The sequence below is a fragment of the Chinchilla lanigera genome, unplaced genomic scaffold, assembly GCF_000276665.1.
Source record: "Chinchilla lanigera isolate Chin_1 unplaced genomic scaffold, ChiLan1.0 scaffold00016, whole genome shotgun sequence".
Taxonomy (NCBI): domain Eukaryota; kingdom Metazoa; phylum Chordata; class Mammalia; order Rodentia; family Chinchillidae; genus Chinchilla; species Chinchilla lanigera.
This window is the reverse complement of record NW_004955417.1, coordinates 27863853-27881082: the sequence shown is the minus strand read 5'-3', so window position 1 is coordinate 27881082 and position 17230 is coordinate 27863853. Positions and strand designations below refer to the sequence as shown.

At 38.2% G+C, this 17230-nt stretch overlaps 1 protein-coding gene across 4 annotated transcripts in view; it reads right to left on the bottom strand.

The window, feature by feature from the left end:
• The window catches only part of Rims2 (regulating synaptic membrane exocytosis 2), a 383342-nt gene that overhangs the window by 250349 nt on the left and 115763 nt on the right, over positions 1-17230 (bottom strand). For 3 of the 4 annotated variants that reach the window (XM_013512858.1, XM_013512859.1, XM_013512860.1), the window contains 4 exons: positions 5387-5595; positions 3799-3918; positions 1615-1714; positions 745-868 (listed from right to left, as the gene is read on the bottom strand). In XM_013512858.1, the coding sequence (XP_013368312.1) occupies positions 745-868; positions 1615-1714; positions 3799-3918; positions 5387-5595 (553 nt within the window). Of the gene's footprint in view, positions 1-744; positions 869-1614; positions 1715-3798; positions 3919-5386; positions 5596-5708; positions 5777-17230 lie in introns of all 4 variants that reach the window. The other variant, XM_013512863.1, reaches the window with a different exon arrangement.

Below are 17230 nucleotides of genomic sequence, written 5' to 3'. Positions count from 1 at the left end.
CTAAGTGAAATAAAACTAGGCATCATTATACATCAAAGAACTTCCATAGACTTCCCCCTCAAATGCTCTTGCTTTCATGTTCACTTAATAATTCACTGCCAGTTTACACTGCTTTTGTTGTGATGTAAGTATACCTTTACACTGGCACACAGTGTAAGCTTCTAGAGAAGAAACACAGTACTGTGACAAAATGCACTATTCTCGTAATTTATATGAAAGGACTATATGCTCCGCCAACTTCTAGAGGGTGTCGAACTGATCTATGGGCAACAAATTTAAAAACCAAGGAATAGTTGGATTTGATTTGCCTATTTCTGGTCTTTTTAATTACCATTCTTTAAAAAATTGTTTTTCCTTAAAAACTTTCCTATATCCAGCAATTAGGTGTGCTTTGCTTCTTTATTTCCTAGGTTGAAATCTCCATTTGAAAAATACGAGATTTGTACACTCATGTCATAGTATTTTTTACAGTGCAATCTCATGATATTCATCTTAAAAACAATTGTTACTATCACCTCCTGCTTCCTTACTAAAGACAGTAGCCATCTGCCAAGCTGGTAAGACAGCAAAAATAAAAAACATTCACATACTTCTTCTTCTGTAATTAATTATGTATTCCATAGTCATGAACTTTGGTGAGATGTGTTTGGTAAATAAAGCAACTCAACATTTGCTGGTTGCACAATACAGCCTGCTTACCAGTATGGAGCCAACTTCACACACAAAGTCCTGACGCCAACCTACCCAATAGGTCTTGAAACCACAAGCTCCACTTGTGGGTCAGGTTTGGATTCAAGAATGATGTTGTACACTTCCTCAAAGGTGGCTCCTTGCAACAGCCTCCCACTCCATTCCAGCACCTCATCACCTACAATGTCAGCAGGAACAATCTCAAAACTAAGAAGTGGAAACGAATTCCATGAAATATACTTAAAATAAAAGCCATCAATGAATACCAGAGAATAAAAAGCACCACTATGAATAAAAAACATACTGAAAACAACCAGTAGTACAAAATCTGATGATCAGAATAGTATATACAGTATTTTATCCAAAACAACAATGGTCAGAAGGAAAAGGATTATATAAACAGTCTTAATTTGACTTCTTAGTAGAAATTCTAATTGTAGATAATTATCAAGATCTCAACACATATGCATCTGAGTACCTTGTTTTAAGTTTTCATTTCCTAAACATTATTTTGTGAAAAGTTTAATAAATAGCACTTTATTGAAACTTCTTCAGGGATTTCTCCAATAGTAACATTGTCTAAGTGATAGGGAGTGACACGTTTTTAGGAAATACGTATATCAATGAAGTTTGCTTCCTAAACTATGTTGTAATTTTTTTCAAAAGAAAGAGTACACTGATGGGCAACGAAATAAATTAATACTAGATACAGATTAGACTGTCCATCAGTAGAAAAATAAGATCAGTAAATATAAAAATGATTGCTTCTAATGTGACACAAGACATTACAGCTACAACTTTCCATTAATGAATAAAGATTTATATCTAAGGAAAATAAGCTAGTCAAATCACTTCTAAATGAAATTTTTCTTAACTGTTCCCATTTAATATTTTAAGTGTAAATAAATGATAGTAGAACCCTACCTGGTCTAAGATGTCCTACAGTATCAGCTAAACTTCCCTTTTTTACTTTGGTAATGAATGCACAAAGCCGACCTGATTCAGTCATCTTTCCTCCCACAACCTGTTTAAAAGAGGAAAAGTATTGTTAAAATGAACATAGGGGAAGATTCAAATGAAAAATATCTGGAACAATTTGAAGCTTCTAAAACTGTAATTTAGTGTACTGAAAATCATGTCTTCAAGTAATGTTGCCATCAGGAAACGAGCCCAAGTCCTCAGGCTGTCTCCTCATATTCCAAACACGGTGCGATTTAAATTCACTGCTAGAAATGCTGCGTGCTTTATAAACAACTTAGCAATTTGCAACCTTTTCCTTATAATGTGAAATGCTTACTTTCGTCATTTTCCAAAGCATATTATTAGAGTACTGCATCATTATATAAACATCTCTAGTTATAAATTTTGAATATTACCAAATATTTGTCACTTTTACTGTGATTATGATGTACTACTAAATTTTCACTACTTAGTAGAATTTAGATACACAGTAATGTGCACAATGATGACAGTTCTTCAGAATATTACAAAGTTTACTTAAACTTCACAACATTTGAAACGCAATTTGCCCATTTTAAATTTGTCTATTTTATATTTCTATTAAAATATGTTCTTTGAAACTCTATCATTTCTAATGTTTTTTTATTTTTTATGCTCTTTAAAAGGAAGAGAAAAATGTTAGGAATAAAGCTATGGAATCATATGTATACTTGTAGGATATTGGCTTCTTACAAAATTAATGCCTTGCTTCTGACTAAACTACCATCCAAGCAATGTCAATCAAACAGTAGTAAGTGAATCTGTTAGCTAAAATACGTTGGTTTTCTTCCTCTTCTAAGTTAGGGGGAGAACATCTGATTTTAAAAGTCACTAATTTCTCTTGTTCTATGCATTTATTCCACAATTATAGTGAGTTACACTCAGTTGCAATTCAGTTAATACTTACTGGACCTGTGCTTGATTCTGAAAACTAAATGTAGAGGTGTTAAATGGGCTTATGTCCTTATATAAATATTTTTTAAATTTCACGTGGTTTGACAAATTTTAACAGTAATAATCCATTGCATTATCTGCAGTTGTAGTCACTGAAATGTTATGGTGTACTAAATGCTTGTTTACTGGTGTAGCTAATCCACTTTTAACTTCAAAACCATTACTGCACAGATGAGGAACTCAAAGCAAGGAGAAGTTGAGCTGTCCAATGCCATGCGGGTGGGAACCTCATAAGAGCCTTCCTGACCTCTGCACCTAGCAGACCTGCTTCTCAGTCCACCCCCCTCCCCGGCCGCCCGTCACCACCCTGACAACCACGGGTTACAAGGCCTCTGTGGGCTGATGCTGTGAGCACTGAATGTGACCACAGGTGCAAAATGTTCAGGTAAACCCCAGTCACGTGGCAGCCACCCAGTAAATGCTACTTGCCAATCCCACTGACACCCAAACATTTCTAATATGCGTAATTTACCACATTGTACAGTATATCTCTGGAGCAATGGCTTAACTCTGAGACATTTACTTTGTTCTCATTGCAGCTTTTACTGACCGCTGATGTGCAAAATCAAACAGAGCTCTATTCGCTGTATCTACCAAATAATTTTCCGATATTTTCCAAAATATGAATTAATATTCATATTTCATCTCCTAACATAAGTAATTTTGGGTTGCATGGCTTAGAATGGTAGTCTCTAATTACACACACACACACACACACACACACACATATTTTACTACATTAATATAAGACGTATATTCCTATGTAATGCATATGTTACATTTCCCAGGCTTGCATATTGAATAATGAAGTAAAACTATCATTTAAATATAATTTAAACATAGTATAGACTTATAGGAAAAGCTATATAGGTAAAATAAGTTTGATCATTGTGCTAGGATTCAAATTTATTATAATCAGGTTTTTATCATTGTCTTCCAAAGTTAAATACGTAAATACTATTGTGGAATCGTGTCTTCTTAAATAATACATGGAAAATAAAAAGTGTTGGATGATGACTGTCAGCATTTGAGAACTCGGGAATATGGAAAAAATGCCTAAATGGATCTAGGTAGAAAGAGGTGCTATATCCTCTGTTTTTCTGATAAATTTGCAAAGGAGTAAATCACCAAAATCTCATACATTTTATTACATACCTTTAAGCCAAGCATTGCTCCAGAATCTCGAGGCACACTTCCATCTTTCAGACGCTTATTTAATAAAATACGACCAATTAAGCGATCTCCATCTTTCGATGGCTGCCAGGTCACGGGGTGCTAGCATATTGCATCAACAAACAAGAAAAGTTAATGTTTTTGGACAAATGACTCTGACTGTACAAGCTCTCTAAAGTGCAGAATTCTAAAGTGTTATGATTACACAGACCAACTCATGTTCCAAAAAAGCTTACTCTTAGAACCTCAATTTTATCATCTCCATATTTTTTCAAAGTCAAATTCTTCAGTTCTCTAACACAGCTCTGAAGTTATAAAACTCAACAAAATCTGAAAGTTCTTGAAAATATATGCAAACTACACGTGATTAAGATTAAAAATTCAAAGGCAGAGTTGACTGAAATTCAATGCCATTGAACTCTCTTAAAAATGAGAATTTTCTCTTCAAACACTTTTGGAAGATTTTGAAAAACTATTAAAAGGTCAAAGTAAAGGTCAAATTAAAAATTAAAATGTCAAATGCTATTAAAACATAAAATCTAAACCCATGATGGAGGCTTTGCTGAATAAGTTTCCAGATTAAAATTCTTAAAAAACGCACAAGCCCCCAGAACTTTCCAATGCAGTCCGCGTGGGAGGAACAGGCTTCATTCAGAAGGAAGGCTAGGTCATGTTCCTACCTGCACAGAAGCTCACTGACTCTTTCAGATCTTAGATTTATTTATCAAATTGCCTTCACTAGGTAAGTTAATACTATTTACTGCTAAATAATCTTGAAAATCTTGTTTATTTTTTCTCAAAGTAGAACCATTGCCTTTATAAATAATGGCACCGTTCCATTACAAATGATAAGCTAAATAACAAAGTAAATGATTTGTGTAATCATAGCAGTTTTTCAGTTATCTAAAAAAACAGCATGCATATCTTCATGCAAGATTTAGCAGGCAAAAAGACAAGTTCCAGTGAATCATATCTATATGGTAAAAAGATTTCAAAAGCCTCACTAAACTAAAAGCAAAAATAATAAATATCAAAGCGGATGAAAATGGCTCTAATACTAATTAGTACCACATTAAAATGCTATGACAATAAAACAAAAGAGTAAAATGACAGTGAAAGGGAAAAAAGAAAAACAACTTTTTCTGTGCAAACAGACCCAATTTTCTCCCTTTGCCTGGGATTCAAACTATTAATAATTTAATTTTCATCCCAAGGAAAATATGCAGAAACAATCAAATAAGCCAATCCAAAATATTGTTTCTTATTTGTGGTTTATAATAACATTACAAAGTTCTCGCATGCAACCATAGACAAAACATTCCTTTGTTCCTAAGTTTTATTTTCAGTTACTTAATTTTTGGTATGCCGTTAGACAATAAAAACAGCAAAGCAAACAAGAGCTTTTTTGGTTTGTTTGATTTTCGTTTTGTTTTTCTTTTCTGCACCTTAAGAAATGCTACATTAACCCTTGAAATGCCCTGTCCTTTTATTATATTCTATTTTAATGGGTGACAGAGAGCAAACGAAGACCGAATGAGCAGGTAAAAGGCAGGCTCCACAATCTCAGTACCTTATCACTATGGCTATGCTCCTCGTTAAGGGTTGTGCTACTACAGGTATCTACCCCAGAATCCTTAATCTGAGGCTCAGACCATTCCAAATCCTCTTCCAAAGAGTGGCCACCAGAGCACATCATTTTCTTTTGTCTCTCAGACCTGGTGTTAGAGTCCGACAAAACTGCCTGCTCACTAGTTTTTCTTTTTCCCTTTTGACTGTCCCCTAAAAATGTGGGATAAAAAAAAGATACAAAAAGAAAACATGCAAAGGTGTAAATAAAAAAGGAAAAGTGAAATGATAACGGAAATTAAATAGTAAGGCTCCACATGTCTCACCAAAGACATTGGGGATGCCTCACTGCTATGCCAAGATGTATGGTCCAACCAGTTGTAATCCATGTCTCCTGTGAGAGTCAGACAGACAAAGAGTGCAGTAAAGGAGACAGAGGGGAAAAAGGACAGACAGAGACATTATCAGCATTTTGAACTCTGTAATCCCGGCTGGTTTTAAAAGCTTTGTCACACTCATCATATGCATCGAGAGAAAACCAAGATTCCAAATGAATAAACTCACAGAAGGTGGACTATCAGGGTTATGTACGCTAGGCAGACTACAGAAGTCCTGCAAGAAGAAAAAAGGCTAATAATAAGAACAGAAACAAAGAAGTGGATATGCTGAGAAAGACGAGGACTACCAGCTATATCTGTTTCTCATGCTATTTTTTTCCATGCTGGCCTAAAGACGAGTTTGTTTTCCCAAGACTAATAAACATCTAAAAAATTAAATGGTGATTTGCCAGTCACCACCATTTTAAATGCCAAATAGTAAGTGTTGTTCCTTGAATGCAGTATAATACCCTTGATAGTGGTGAACTGTCAAAAATTAGCATGGTTAAAAAAACTGGTTGTAGAGAGAATTAATTTCTGTAAAAATGAAAAAAACAGATCCATTAAATTGTTATTTTAGAAATGAAATTAATTTTACTTAAATATCATGAATTAATATTACTTTGAAATAACTTTCTTCAGAAATTGCATTCTCATGAAAAGTAAATGTTTTTACACTTGATCTTAGCCAAAAGGCCGAGAAGCAATGAAAAGTAAATTTTTAAAAGTAATTTTGTTAGACATTTATATATTTGGCAATTAAGAATGAAAATCCACTCCCCAAATTTAATGGATTTTTCCAAAGTCAATACACCATATCTGAAAAGAACTTTTTTGTAGTCTATGTATGCACATTTTTAAACTCAATTCAGACTTTTATTTATCAAAAAATATTTACTGAACACCTTCATTTGCTATGTCCTATGCTAAGCCTTGGCATAGGGTAAAACAAGGAAACTTGTTTAAATCACAGTGAGGATAAACACAATAAATCATCAGTGCCAGAAAGGAAAAGATAAAAACAAATAAAGTCTAACTTAGACTTTAGAGTCAGCAAGCACCTTTAAAGTAATGACATTTCAGATGAAAACTAAAAGATATGAGCAGGTGCGAAGTAAGGAGATAAGCAGAGGCGAAGCAGAGGAAAGAGCACTCCAGGGAAAGGTAACACATGGCAGCGTAGGAGCAGAGGACAGCGGTGCATCTGCACCAAAAAGAACCAGGAGAATACAGCGCTAAACAGCACGGACGAGGCGTCACGACACAGCGTAGACAGGTCTTCCATGCCAGGGGAAAGATTTAAATTTCAACCGGAAATATTTTAAGCAAAATGGTGACGTGATCTCATTTGCACTTAGGAAGATAAATCTAAGTGCTGTAAAGAGATCTCATTGGAAGAAAACCACAAGTTAAAAAGCATTTGCAACAACCCCTAAAAAGGTGGTCACAGCCTGAGCAAGGTGATGGCGGCAGATTTGGTAAGAAAAGGGAACTGACTTATGAGTGCAGGTGGAACCCGTGTTAAGGAAGACGGAAGAGGCAAGGCAAACTCCCAGGTTCCCGGCTGCTGACCAATGAAAGAAAGAAAAGACAAGGCATGATGGGAGAAGACCAGAGGAACAGCACTTTGTCACAGGGAAGGGGCTAAGGTAATTACTGCTTCACAGAACCGAAGGTACCACTGACCGAGATTCGTAAATTTCATGATATCAAAATGATTAAAACTTGTGTCTTAGCATTTGTTAAAAACAGTAGTTGGTTCTGTTATATATTCTTTGAAATGTCTATAAATTATTCCAGTGGGCATATAATGTCAGTCAAAATGAAATACAACATTTTCATCTGGAGACATGAATTGCAAATTATTAGCCTACGATAGGAGTGAGGAGATCATTTGAGAGCAAGGGTACGTAATTTATGACTGGGACGTTTAAAATTTCATGACAGAGGGGGGAGGCAGAACGCAGAGAATGAAAAGGAGGAAAAAATAGAGGAAAGACTCCACACAGAAGAGTGCTTCCTAAAAATTAAGATCATCAACTATTTTGAATGATTTCTAAGCATTAAATAGGATGAGGAATTGAAAAGTATACATTTGATTAGTCAACACGAAGACCAAAACCAAGGTAGAAAGAGCAGTTTAAATAGAATGATTACAATTAAAATCAGATTGAAGTATTTGAGAAACAAACGGGAGATAAGAAGAAAAATTTATGTAGATGGATGCTTCCAAGTGAAATTCCCAAAATAACATCAGTAACATCATCTGCAAACGTGTCAGAAATGTAAATTACTGGGCCTCGCCCGAGCTCGTGAATCAGAAGCTGACTGACTCCAGCCCAGCCTTCTTTGCTTCCACACCCTCTCACTAACGCTGGAGAGATGGGGTGAAGAATTTTATTTATGAAAGCGAATGAAACTGAGTTAGCTAACATACACGAAGTAAGTTTTGCAGAAAACCAGCGTTCTTTGACTTGTTAGCTACAGAAGTGCACCTCAAGTCTTCTGCACAGCACGGGTAAAGAGCTGGAATTTTAGACTGACACCACGCATGGGTAAAGGAAGGTGGGTACTCATGCTGCCCATGTGGCTCCTTCTGCAGCCCAGGGTATGCTTATGCCGCTTGCCCAGTGGCCACTCAGAAATCTAAGACTCTTGTATCTCAGAAAACCTGTCACCCTTTTGAAACACATTATTCTACAACTAAACATTAGTAAATCTGTAAATTACAGGAAAATATGGTATGGTACCTGTAAATTAAAAATCTTGAATGACAAATAAGAAGATGAGAGAATTCACCTTACAATCTTTCCTTTTCCCCAATGCCTGCAATCTGCCAGAAACACAGAAAGGTACTCTTTTTCCCGTAAAGTAAATAAGCCCTTTAACCATTTGAGGCTAAAGCAAAAAAACATATGAATGAACTAGAAACAGTTTCGGGTACAACAGGTACTGAGTAAACGCTGGCAGAGTGAGTAAAACCTGGTGCTGGTAAGAATTGAACAAGACAGTGAATGTCAATCATGCAGAAACTAGTTTTAAACTGCCACAGCTATTACTATGTAGATAATACTTATCACTTAAAATTCTTATTCTCTGTAGCTGCAGAAGGAAGACCTAAGGTAATAACATATTTTTCTTCAGTAGTAGTACAAAAATGCAGTGCTGGGCCTTCTAGTTCAAAAATTAAAGACACAAGGACACATGAAAATTTTAGAGCTGCAAAATAATCAACATTTAAAAAGACAAATAGATGGGTTTCTTGCACTGGGCAGAGAAAAGACTCAATGATTTTGAAAGGAGAAGAAAAAATTAATCTGAAAAGCAGACCGACTAAAAAGTAAAATAAAATGAACAGAATCTTAAGCCCCTCAGAGATCATAAAAATGTGTACCACTCATAACTGTACTTCCAGAAGACAAGGAGAAACTGAATGGCTGAAAAAGCACTCAAAGAAACAAGGGCTGGACGTCCCCCAGCATGGCAAAGCTGTGAACTTGCGGGCACAAGAAACTATGTACGCCCCAGAACAGGACAGGGCAAAGAACTCAGGCACGGAGTTAACGTTAAAAACAAAGTACCCGGATGCAGCAAAAAGAAACACCTTACCTAAAGAAGGAAAACAATTTGACAACAGATTCCTAATCAGAAACCTTGGTGGCCTAGAGGAAGTGGCACATGTTTTTCAATTACTAAAATAAAAGAAACTACCAGTCTGAATGTCAGTTATGATGCAATTACCTCACGAGGCTGGCAACCATTCCAGACAAAAGAAAATTACGGGAATTTGTCACCACCAGACCGAAATAGCTAAAGGAAGTTCAGGAAATAGAAAACAAAAGGAAGGAACCTGAAAATATTGATAAGAAATGAAAAACGTAGTAAGCAAAACTATAGATAAATACAATAAACTTTAATTTTCTCACATTTTCTAAGATATGTTTGATGTTTGAATTGCAAAGTACACATTGCCCAATGAGGATTTCAACATATATTCAGAACATACTTGAACACAATAACTTCAGAAGAGAACTGAAGGATAAAAGGTTCTTACATTTCATTTATCTGGTTAAATGTAAACACAAGCAGTATGTAATAATTTATATATAGAAACTATATTACCTAGAGCAACCAAACATACAAACACACACACATAATGAAAAGAAACACTATAGATAAATCAAAATGCCATTCACAATAAATGTTCAATAGCCCATAGGAAGACAAGAAAAAGAAATCAGAAATAAAAGAGAAGAAACTACCAGAAAACAAACAAAAAAATGGCAAGCAACAATAAAACTGCAGATTTGCATTCCTCATGAACACACACAAAGAAATTCCTAAAATATTAGCAAATGTGTAAAAAGAATTATACATATAACCAAGTGGGGTTTATTTCTAGAATGTAAGACTGAATATTTCAAAATTAGTGTAATCCATGCCAATTACAAGTTAAAGGAGAAAAATCAGGTAATCCTACTACAGTGATCACTGATGAAAAAATTCAAAAACACAGAAAATAAGGAGCAGAGAGGAACTTGAACAAACAGATAGTAAAAACATAAAACCTACCTAGCTAAGACCATACCTAATAACAAACAGTTGAATGCTTTATATGAATAGAACTTTTTCATCAAAGACTATGTATTAATAATTGTAAACGCCAGATAACTACACAGTTATCTGCACACCATAGAATGGTACTCAGTGTAAAAAAAAATCTATTTATAATTATAATATGGATGAATCTCAAGTTCATTATGCTGAATGGAGGGAAAATCTCGATGTCACGAAGAGAATGTTTTACTAATGAAATCATAATTCTGTGTGAACATTCTGAGGGTTTTTTTAAGCAGTTGGCAGTTGGGGTGAGACGTCATGATAAAGAGGTAGCAGTAGGACAATGTTGGTTGTGGTAGAGTAGTTTTGGATCTTTTTAACAACAGCAGTGACACAAATCCATATATGTGACAAGATGTCTGACAACTACAGTAGTGCTCTTATAGCCACAGTTTCACCTTCTGCTGTGTCAGTTACTTGCAGTCAATTGGTTGTGAAAAAACTGATTGAAAATTCTGGAAATAAACAATTCATAAGTGAATCATCTTGGTTCAGCAGTTGATCAAGAGACACCACATTCACATAGCTTATATTACAGTACACTGCTACAACTGTTATGTATAAATAGCAAAAAACAGTATGCATAAGTGTTTTTACTATCTGCAGTTTCAAGAATTCCCCAGGGGTCTTAGAAACTATCCCACCAAGTAACGGGGCTACAGTGCACACACTGTGCTCCAATGTCAGTTTCCTGCTTTAATACAAGCTCTAACCACTGGGGGAAACCGAAGGAAGTTACATGGATCTGGGCAACTTCCTCCAAGTCCACCGTTACTTCACAGTAAAACATGAGAAGTATTGTGTCACTGCCTTCACAGACTGTCACCGCCCCATCACTGGAAGCCTCTGTAGAAAAGGCTAGGACACCACCAGTTGGCAAGCCATGGAGGCCAGCACTTCAGTCAGGAAGTTACGCTATAAGCTTGTGAAATACTACCCAACTCTGGTACTCAGGAATTTTATCATTATAAGTTAAACATATTTAAGTATGAGGATCTGGCTATAAATAATGAAAGGATTCAGGTTTTAGACTTAGATTTTCTTCTTCACTTACCTCTCCTATAAAATTAAAACTAACCCCACTGTGTATTTGTTTCCATTTTAAACACAGAGAAAAGAAGTTCAGATATTCTACTTACAATATTTTTTCCACACTCATTAAATTAAGGCAAGAGTTTTTTAACTATTTTATATAATTGTATTTCATTAGTTTAGATTAATAAGTTTTAAACTCAAATCACATAGCATACAAAGTTTCTCTTCAACATCCTGATTTTAACTGAATCATATCTACAAAGCCACAGAATTTTACCTTAACTTTTTCCTACTGACTATTACCCCAACAAATGAAACTTCGAATTTATCCTTCTTTCTTTACACACATGTCATTTTAAGATAATACATGTAACTTTTAATTCAGCTTCTGAGAACTTTTACATTATCTCCTGGATAATTTTCCTTACTATAGTCCTCACGGCTATCACTTTAAATAAGTACCAGCAGTATGGTGGTTAATGTTGAACAATCGAATCTCTGGTTGGGGGAGACAGGTCCTGTTCTATAAAATTTACTATTTCGGTGGTGCAAATCCTTCTACTTCAGCCAGTTTTAAGCTCCAAAATGATGTCACCGGGAAGAGATGAACACCACCAGCTCTCACAGTCTGGTATGAGGCGGCGGCAGCAGAGCATGTTTAGACATCTAAGCTGTTTTCAGCTTTGCTCCCTTGTAACTTACAGTGAACACCCTGGCAGGCGTAATTGGCAATCTGTCTAACAATCATTTCCTCTCCCCTTAGAATTACGAATTCTAAGCCAATGTTGATAATTTGAAGCTCCTTGCTCATAATTATGAAATAGTGTGAGTAGTAATTACGGCAAAGGGGCTGGGGATTTAGCTCAGCGGCAAAAGCGCCTGCCTGGCAAGCGCAAGGTCGTGAGTTCGGTTCCCGGTACCAGAGAAAAACAAAAAAAAACAACAACAACAGAAAAAAAGTAATTATGGCCAAGAAGACACAGGAAAAAGTCTAGTGAGGAGGATTCCAGAAATTCTCCCTCCTCTCAAAAGGGAACCTGAATAAATGGTGCTTAGAATCACTACATCCTTCCTGTAAAAATAAGGTGATTCTGAGCACAGAACCTTAGTGCATGTTGTTGTACACTACCCATACGGGCACCTCAGTACAGCACTCACTCTCCAAGCCATGTCAAGGACTGCGGGCCGAACGCTCAGAGCTGAACTCTTCACTTAGCTAAGAACCACACTCAGGCAGTGAGAGTCGCCCTACCTAGAGCAGTCAGCCAACATCTAGAACGTCTTGCCCCTTCGCCTCGTTTCAGGTTATCCCTGAAGAGCTACCACAGCCCTAGGATCCTGTGGCTTTAGGTGAAGATTATGTTGCAAGAGAATCACAGTTCCTCCCTCTTCCAAGGCCTTCTTCTCTTATTCTCTCACATGTGTCATTACCAAGAGCATCCTTCCAAAAAACTGCATAAAAATTTGTCTCAGTGTCAGTTTTCTATGGAACCCAATTTATGCCAGTTGGGCCAGAAATGGTCCTAGGTCTAAAGCAGGATTTTTGGATTTGGATCTCAACCAGGCAGGTGGGCAGTGAGAAACGAATCACTGGTGGCAGACAGAGCACGTACAGCCTCCCCCGTGAAGGAACAGCTTAACTGGAAAAATTTCCCCAGTGCTGAACGGAAATGGGAACCTGGCAAAAAGGATGCCAATCTCAGACTGTGAGGTTCCAGAGAAGAAGTTAAGTATGCTGACTGTGAATGTTCTGGGTATTGCTGGGGGCTATGAGTGAATTTGAAAAAGACAGTGAAAACATACTGCCAATTAAATATTTGAGAAATGAAAAAATGAAGAATTATCAAGGTGAATGATAAAAGACAAAAGATTTCCTTGGAAACACAAAGCTAGGAATCAAGCCCAAGTCCTCGGTGTAAAGGTAAAAAGGAAAATCCTCAATCTGCACAGTTTTCTATACTAAGGGCAGTATCCTGAGAGTGAGAGAACCTGAATTGGAGAGTAAAGACATTAGGATTTCATGTACTTGAAACTCCTAAAACCAGATCCCTTGAACGTTCTGAATTCCAAGGAAAGATCTGCAGAAACCTCTCAGCCTACAGCCACTCCTTGCTGTGGAAGGCGAGCATGTCCACTTGCTTGATGACTACGCAAAGACTGCTTTCTTGCAAAACAGGACATGATCCTTTCAGGATCCATTTCCATTTCTCATCCTGGCCATGAGGCCAATAATTAGGACTAAGTTACAACATAACTCAAAGATATAAATTCAGAGCCTGTCACAGAAACAGAGGAGCCCTCTCCACCCTGAAATTGTGGGGCACAGCTAACTTGTGGTGGCAGAACCCAGTTTACACACGAGAATTGGTCTCCACGCTCCTGCACAGAAAGGAAGACTGGAACATATAACTTTAGTAAGGAACACTTTTTAGATGTGGATGTTCTCTCCTATGATGAAAGACTTAACACCTTGGCAAGGGCCCTAGGAAATGATGTGTGAAATGCTACAAGGACACCTCTGGAAGCGTGGAAAAAGTGATGGCCTAAACCAAGCAAAGCAAACTGCCACAGCTGAAAGCAAGGAAGGACTAAAAGGCTCAGGTAAGAAGCGTGCCAAAGTCCAGGTCCCACAGGAACTTGCCAGTCAGTCAGGAGGTTCAAGGAGAGGACGGAGGATCTCCCATTTGCAAAGAAACAAGAAACCAACTGGTGAGACAGACCTATCAGCACTGAGGATCAAAGTTGACTTTCCTCTGAATGACAGGGCTGACAGCAAGAGATGCTGTTACTTCTCTGGGCTCACTACTTGTAAGGGGATGGAGAGCAGCCAGAAATAGAAACCAGCTGACAGCTATTAGGAAGCAATCAAATGCATGGTGAGCGCCATTATCACGGTAAGTGTAGAGTAGGGGTGGTAGACACAGAGGCTGATCCACAAAGACATGAGAAAGATCACAGAGTATAGCATCGCTAAGGGTAACAGAGACGGGCAATCGGTAAGAATATGCTTAGTCCGTACAATCAACACAAATACAATATGGGGGATGAGGAGGCCAGGAGAAGCCATTCGTCTGAGAGCCTTTCTGTGGCTGGGACAGATACCTAACGCCTGCAGCTTAGAGAAGAGAGTGTGCTGGCCCACAGTCTCGTCCGCAGTCGGACGGCTCCCGAAGCAGAAGCAGAACAGCAGAGGGGCCTGGTGGAGGACGAGGCGCTCAGCCTGTGGCAGCCAGCAAGCAGAGAGAGGAGTCTGCGGGGGAGGCAGACCCTTCCAGGCTGTGCCCCCAGGCCCCACTTCAAACAGGCCCCACTCCCTAACAGCAAGTCAGCGAGAGCATTGCCATGGTCCAGTCACTCCCCAAAAGGATTCTCTGTGGGAATCCTCTGGATCTAAACCGTAACACCACCCCGATAAAAAAACAAGACTCTGCCCAGTTTCTGGACCTGAACCCATGTTCACGTCTGAAGGCCAGGATCCGAAAGAGCAGCTTGGCTGCCGGTAGGATGAGCTCCAACACCCCAGCACCTGATCACAGCTATTTTCTCAAGTAACAGTAAACAAAGGAAAGGGAGTAACTCGCACCTCAAGAGCACTGGCATCTAGGACTCCAGTGCCTTCGTGCCCCTCCTTGGACATGGAGGTGTGTAGAGACCCAACAATACGTGGAGTCCTGGGCTAGGTCTAGTTCACGATGAATTCAAGGATCCCACGATTGTACATAAGGATAATTACGTACAAGCAGTCTTAAATAGATATATGCCATATTTAGAATTAACCCACATATTAATATTTAGTCTGTGGATTTAAGAACGATCATAATGTGAAAAGTCAATTTCTGGGGGGTAACTTTGAAAATGCCTTCTGCCACTGACAAAAATTAAATAAAAATCCAAGGATGCAAAATGTTGGCCCACATCATACTCTCTTTTTAATGCACACCTACGAAAACAGATCCATTGTATAGTCTAAAAAAAATGACAGTGAACTACTGTAGGAGCCTCACCTGAAGTGAGTACGCTACATGTGGTGTCCTTCTAAGCAATACGACCTCTTCTCCCCTGACATGAAACCAGCGCTCGGTATTGAGTCACTGTAACTACTATTTCCCACTGATGAGCATTCTACCCTTCCCTTAGGGACAGAAGAGGTGAGAACACAGTCTGAGTGAGGGAGAAAAGAGAGAAAGACGGATGGATGGATGGATGGATGGATGGGTGGATGGATGGAACGGAAGATAGACAAATACATATACAGATAAAGAGACAGATATATTCTCAAGTATATGACATGCAGAAACTGGTGAAACATTTTGTTCCATTTCTATCAAAAATAATTAGAATCATTCCACACCTGAGATGGACAAGAGGGCATACTGACAGCCTCTCCCAGAGTTGTTAACTTTTCTGCCTTCTGTCACAATACAGAACAAAATTCTGAGAGTATAAGAACATTCCAGAGAACAGGGTCTTGTTTCCTGTATCAGTGAGAAAGAAGTAGCAATTGTATGAAAAAAGCCTTGTTTAGGCACATGTTTTCCAGAGGATGGAAGGTTAAAAAATCTATAACTCACAGGCCTATGGTTTTTAAAGACCTAGGGGGTCAAAGGCATGGCCAGATCATCCCTTCCAAGACCAGATGGAAATTATTAAAATGTGACCCACCACCAAGGAGAAAGAAAAACATGCTTGGTAAGCCATCTTTTTTGGAATCTAAAGGCAGCATATTCCACTCTAGGACTCACTTATTAAGAATAATAGAAGGATGTGTGCTTCCAGTGGAACCCAGAGCAGGAAGAAGGTGTAGAACACACCCAGCTCTGTCACTTGGGCCCTATGTAAAACACCGCATGATATTAGAAGTACCTATGGTTGGAAAACAGATCACGTAAATTTTATGGCAAGCCTCAATAAGGGAGTCACAGTATATATTCCTAGGTTTCTAGATGAAGGTCATACAATCTGCCATGGAGAATTATATATTAACAACTACTCCTGGTATGCTCTTAGCCCCAGTCATAAATCATGACTGACCAAATAGCCGCATGTGCTCATCCTAAACTAGGGCTCAACAGATTCAGCAAACTGAAAGGTTAGATAAGCTAAATAATAATCCGTCATAAGATGGAAGTTGCACGTCTGAACAGAAGTAGGGACCAAGGGCACAAGCAAACTGCATGCTGAGGCAGCCCACAATTCTACACCGTCAACTACTGCTGTTTTTTCATTTTCTTTTGGCTCATGCCTACAACCGCACAGGGGTCACTCAGGATGCTGGAAAAGGAGGACAGGGCACACCTAATTTGTCGAAGGGTTAGCTCGGTGACTGAGAACAAACCAAAAGCACACTGCTACTGCAGCACAGTCCCACTCAGGCACGGCCCTGAAGGACAGCGGAGAGGAAAATTGGGCAAGACATCGTACGGTGCATGCGGTCACCCACTGTACAAAAGAGAAGTGCTACACGGTAAGAAGAATATTCATGAACGTGGGCATGAGCAAATGGCGTGGATAACTGTTCAGAGGCCTAGAGAGGGAAATACAAATTCTGGGGAAAAAGGTATTTGTAGAAGAGGCTTATGGGAAAAACAAGTATGAAAGTGCACAAAACAAAACACGAAAGTCTCTACCCTCATACAACATTATTTTCTTCAATAATAACATTTTTATTGTTTGATAATTTGTGGATATCAGGCACTGTATCAGATGTTTCTGTATGGTACTTCATCCTCGCTATCAAGTTATCATAAAAGCTTCTCACTTTGCAGAGGGGAAAAGTGGTGATACCAAGACAAAGACAGAGACTAAGGCCCCACAGC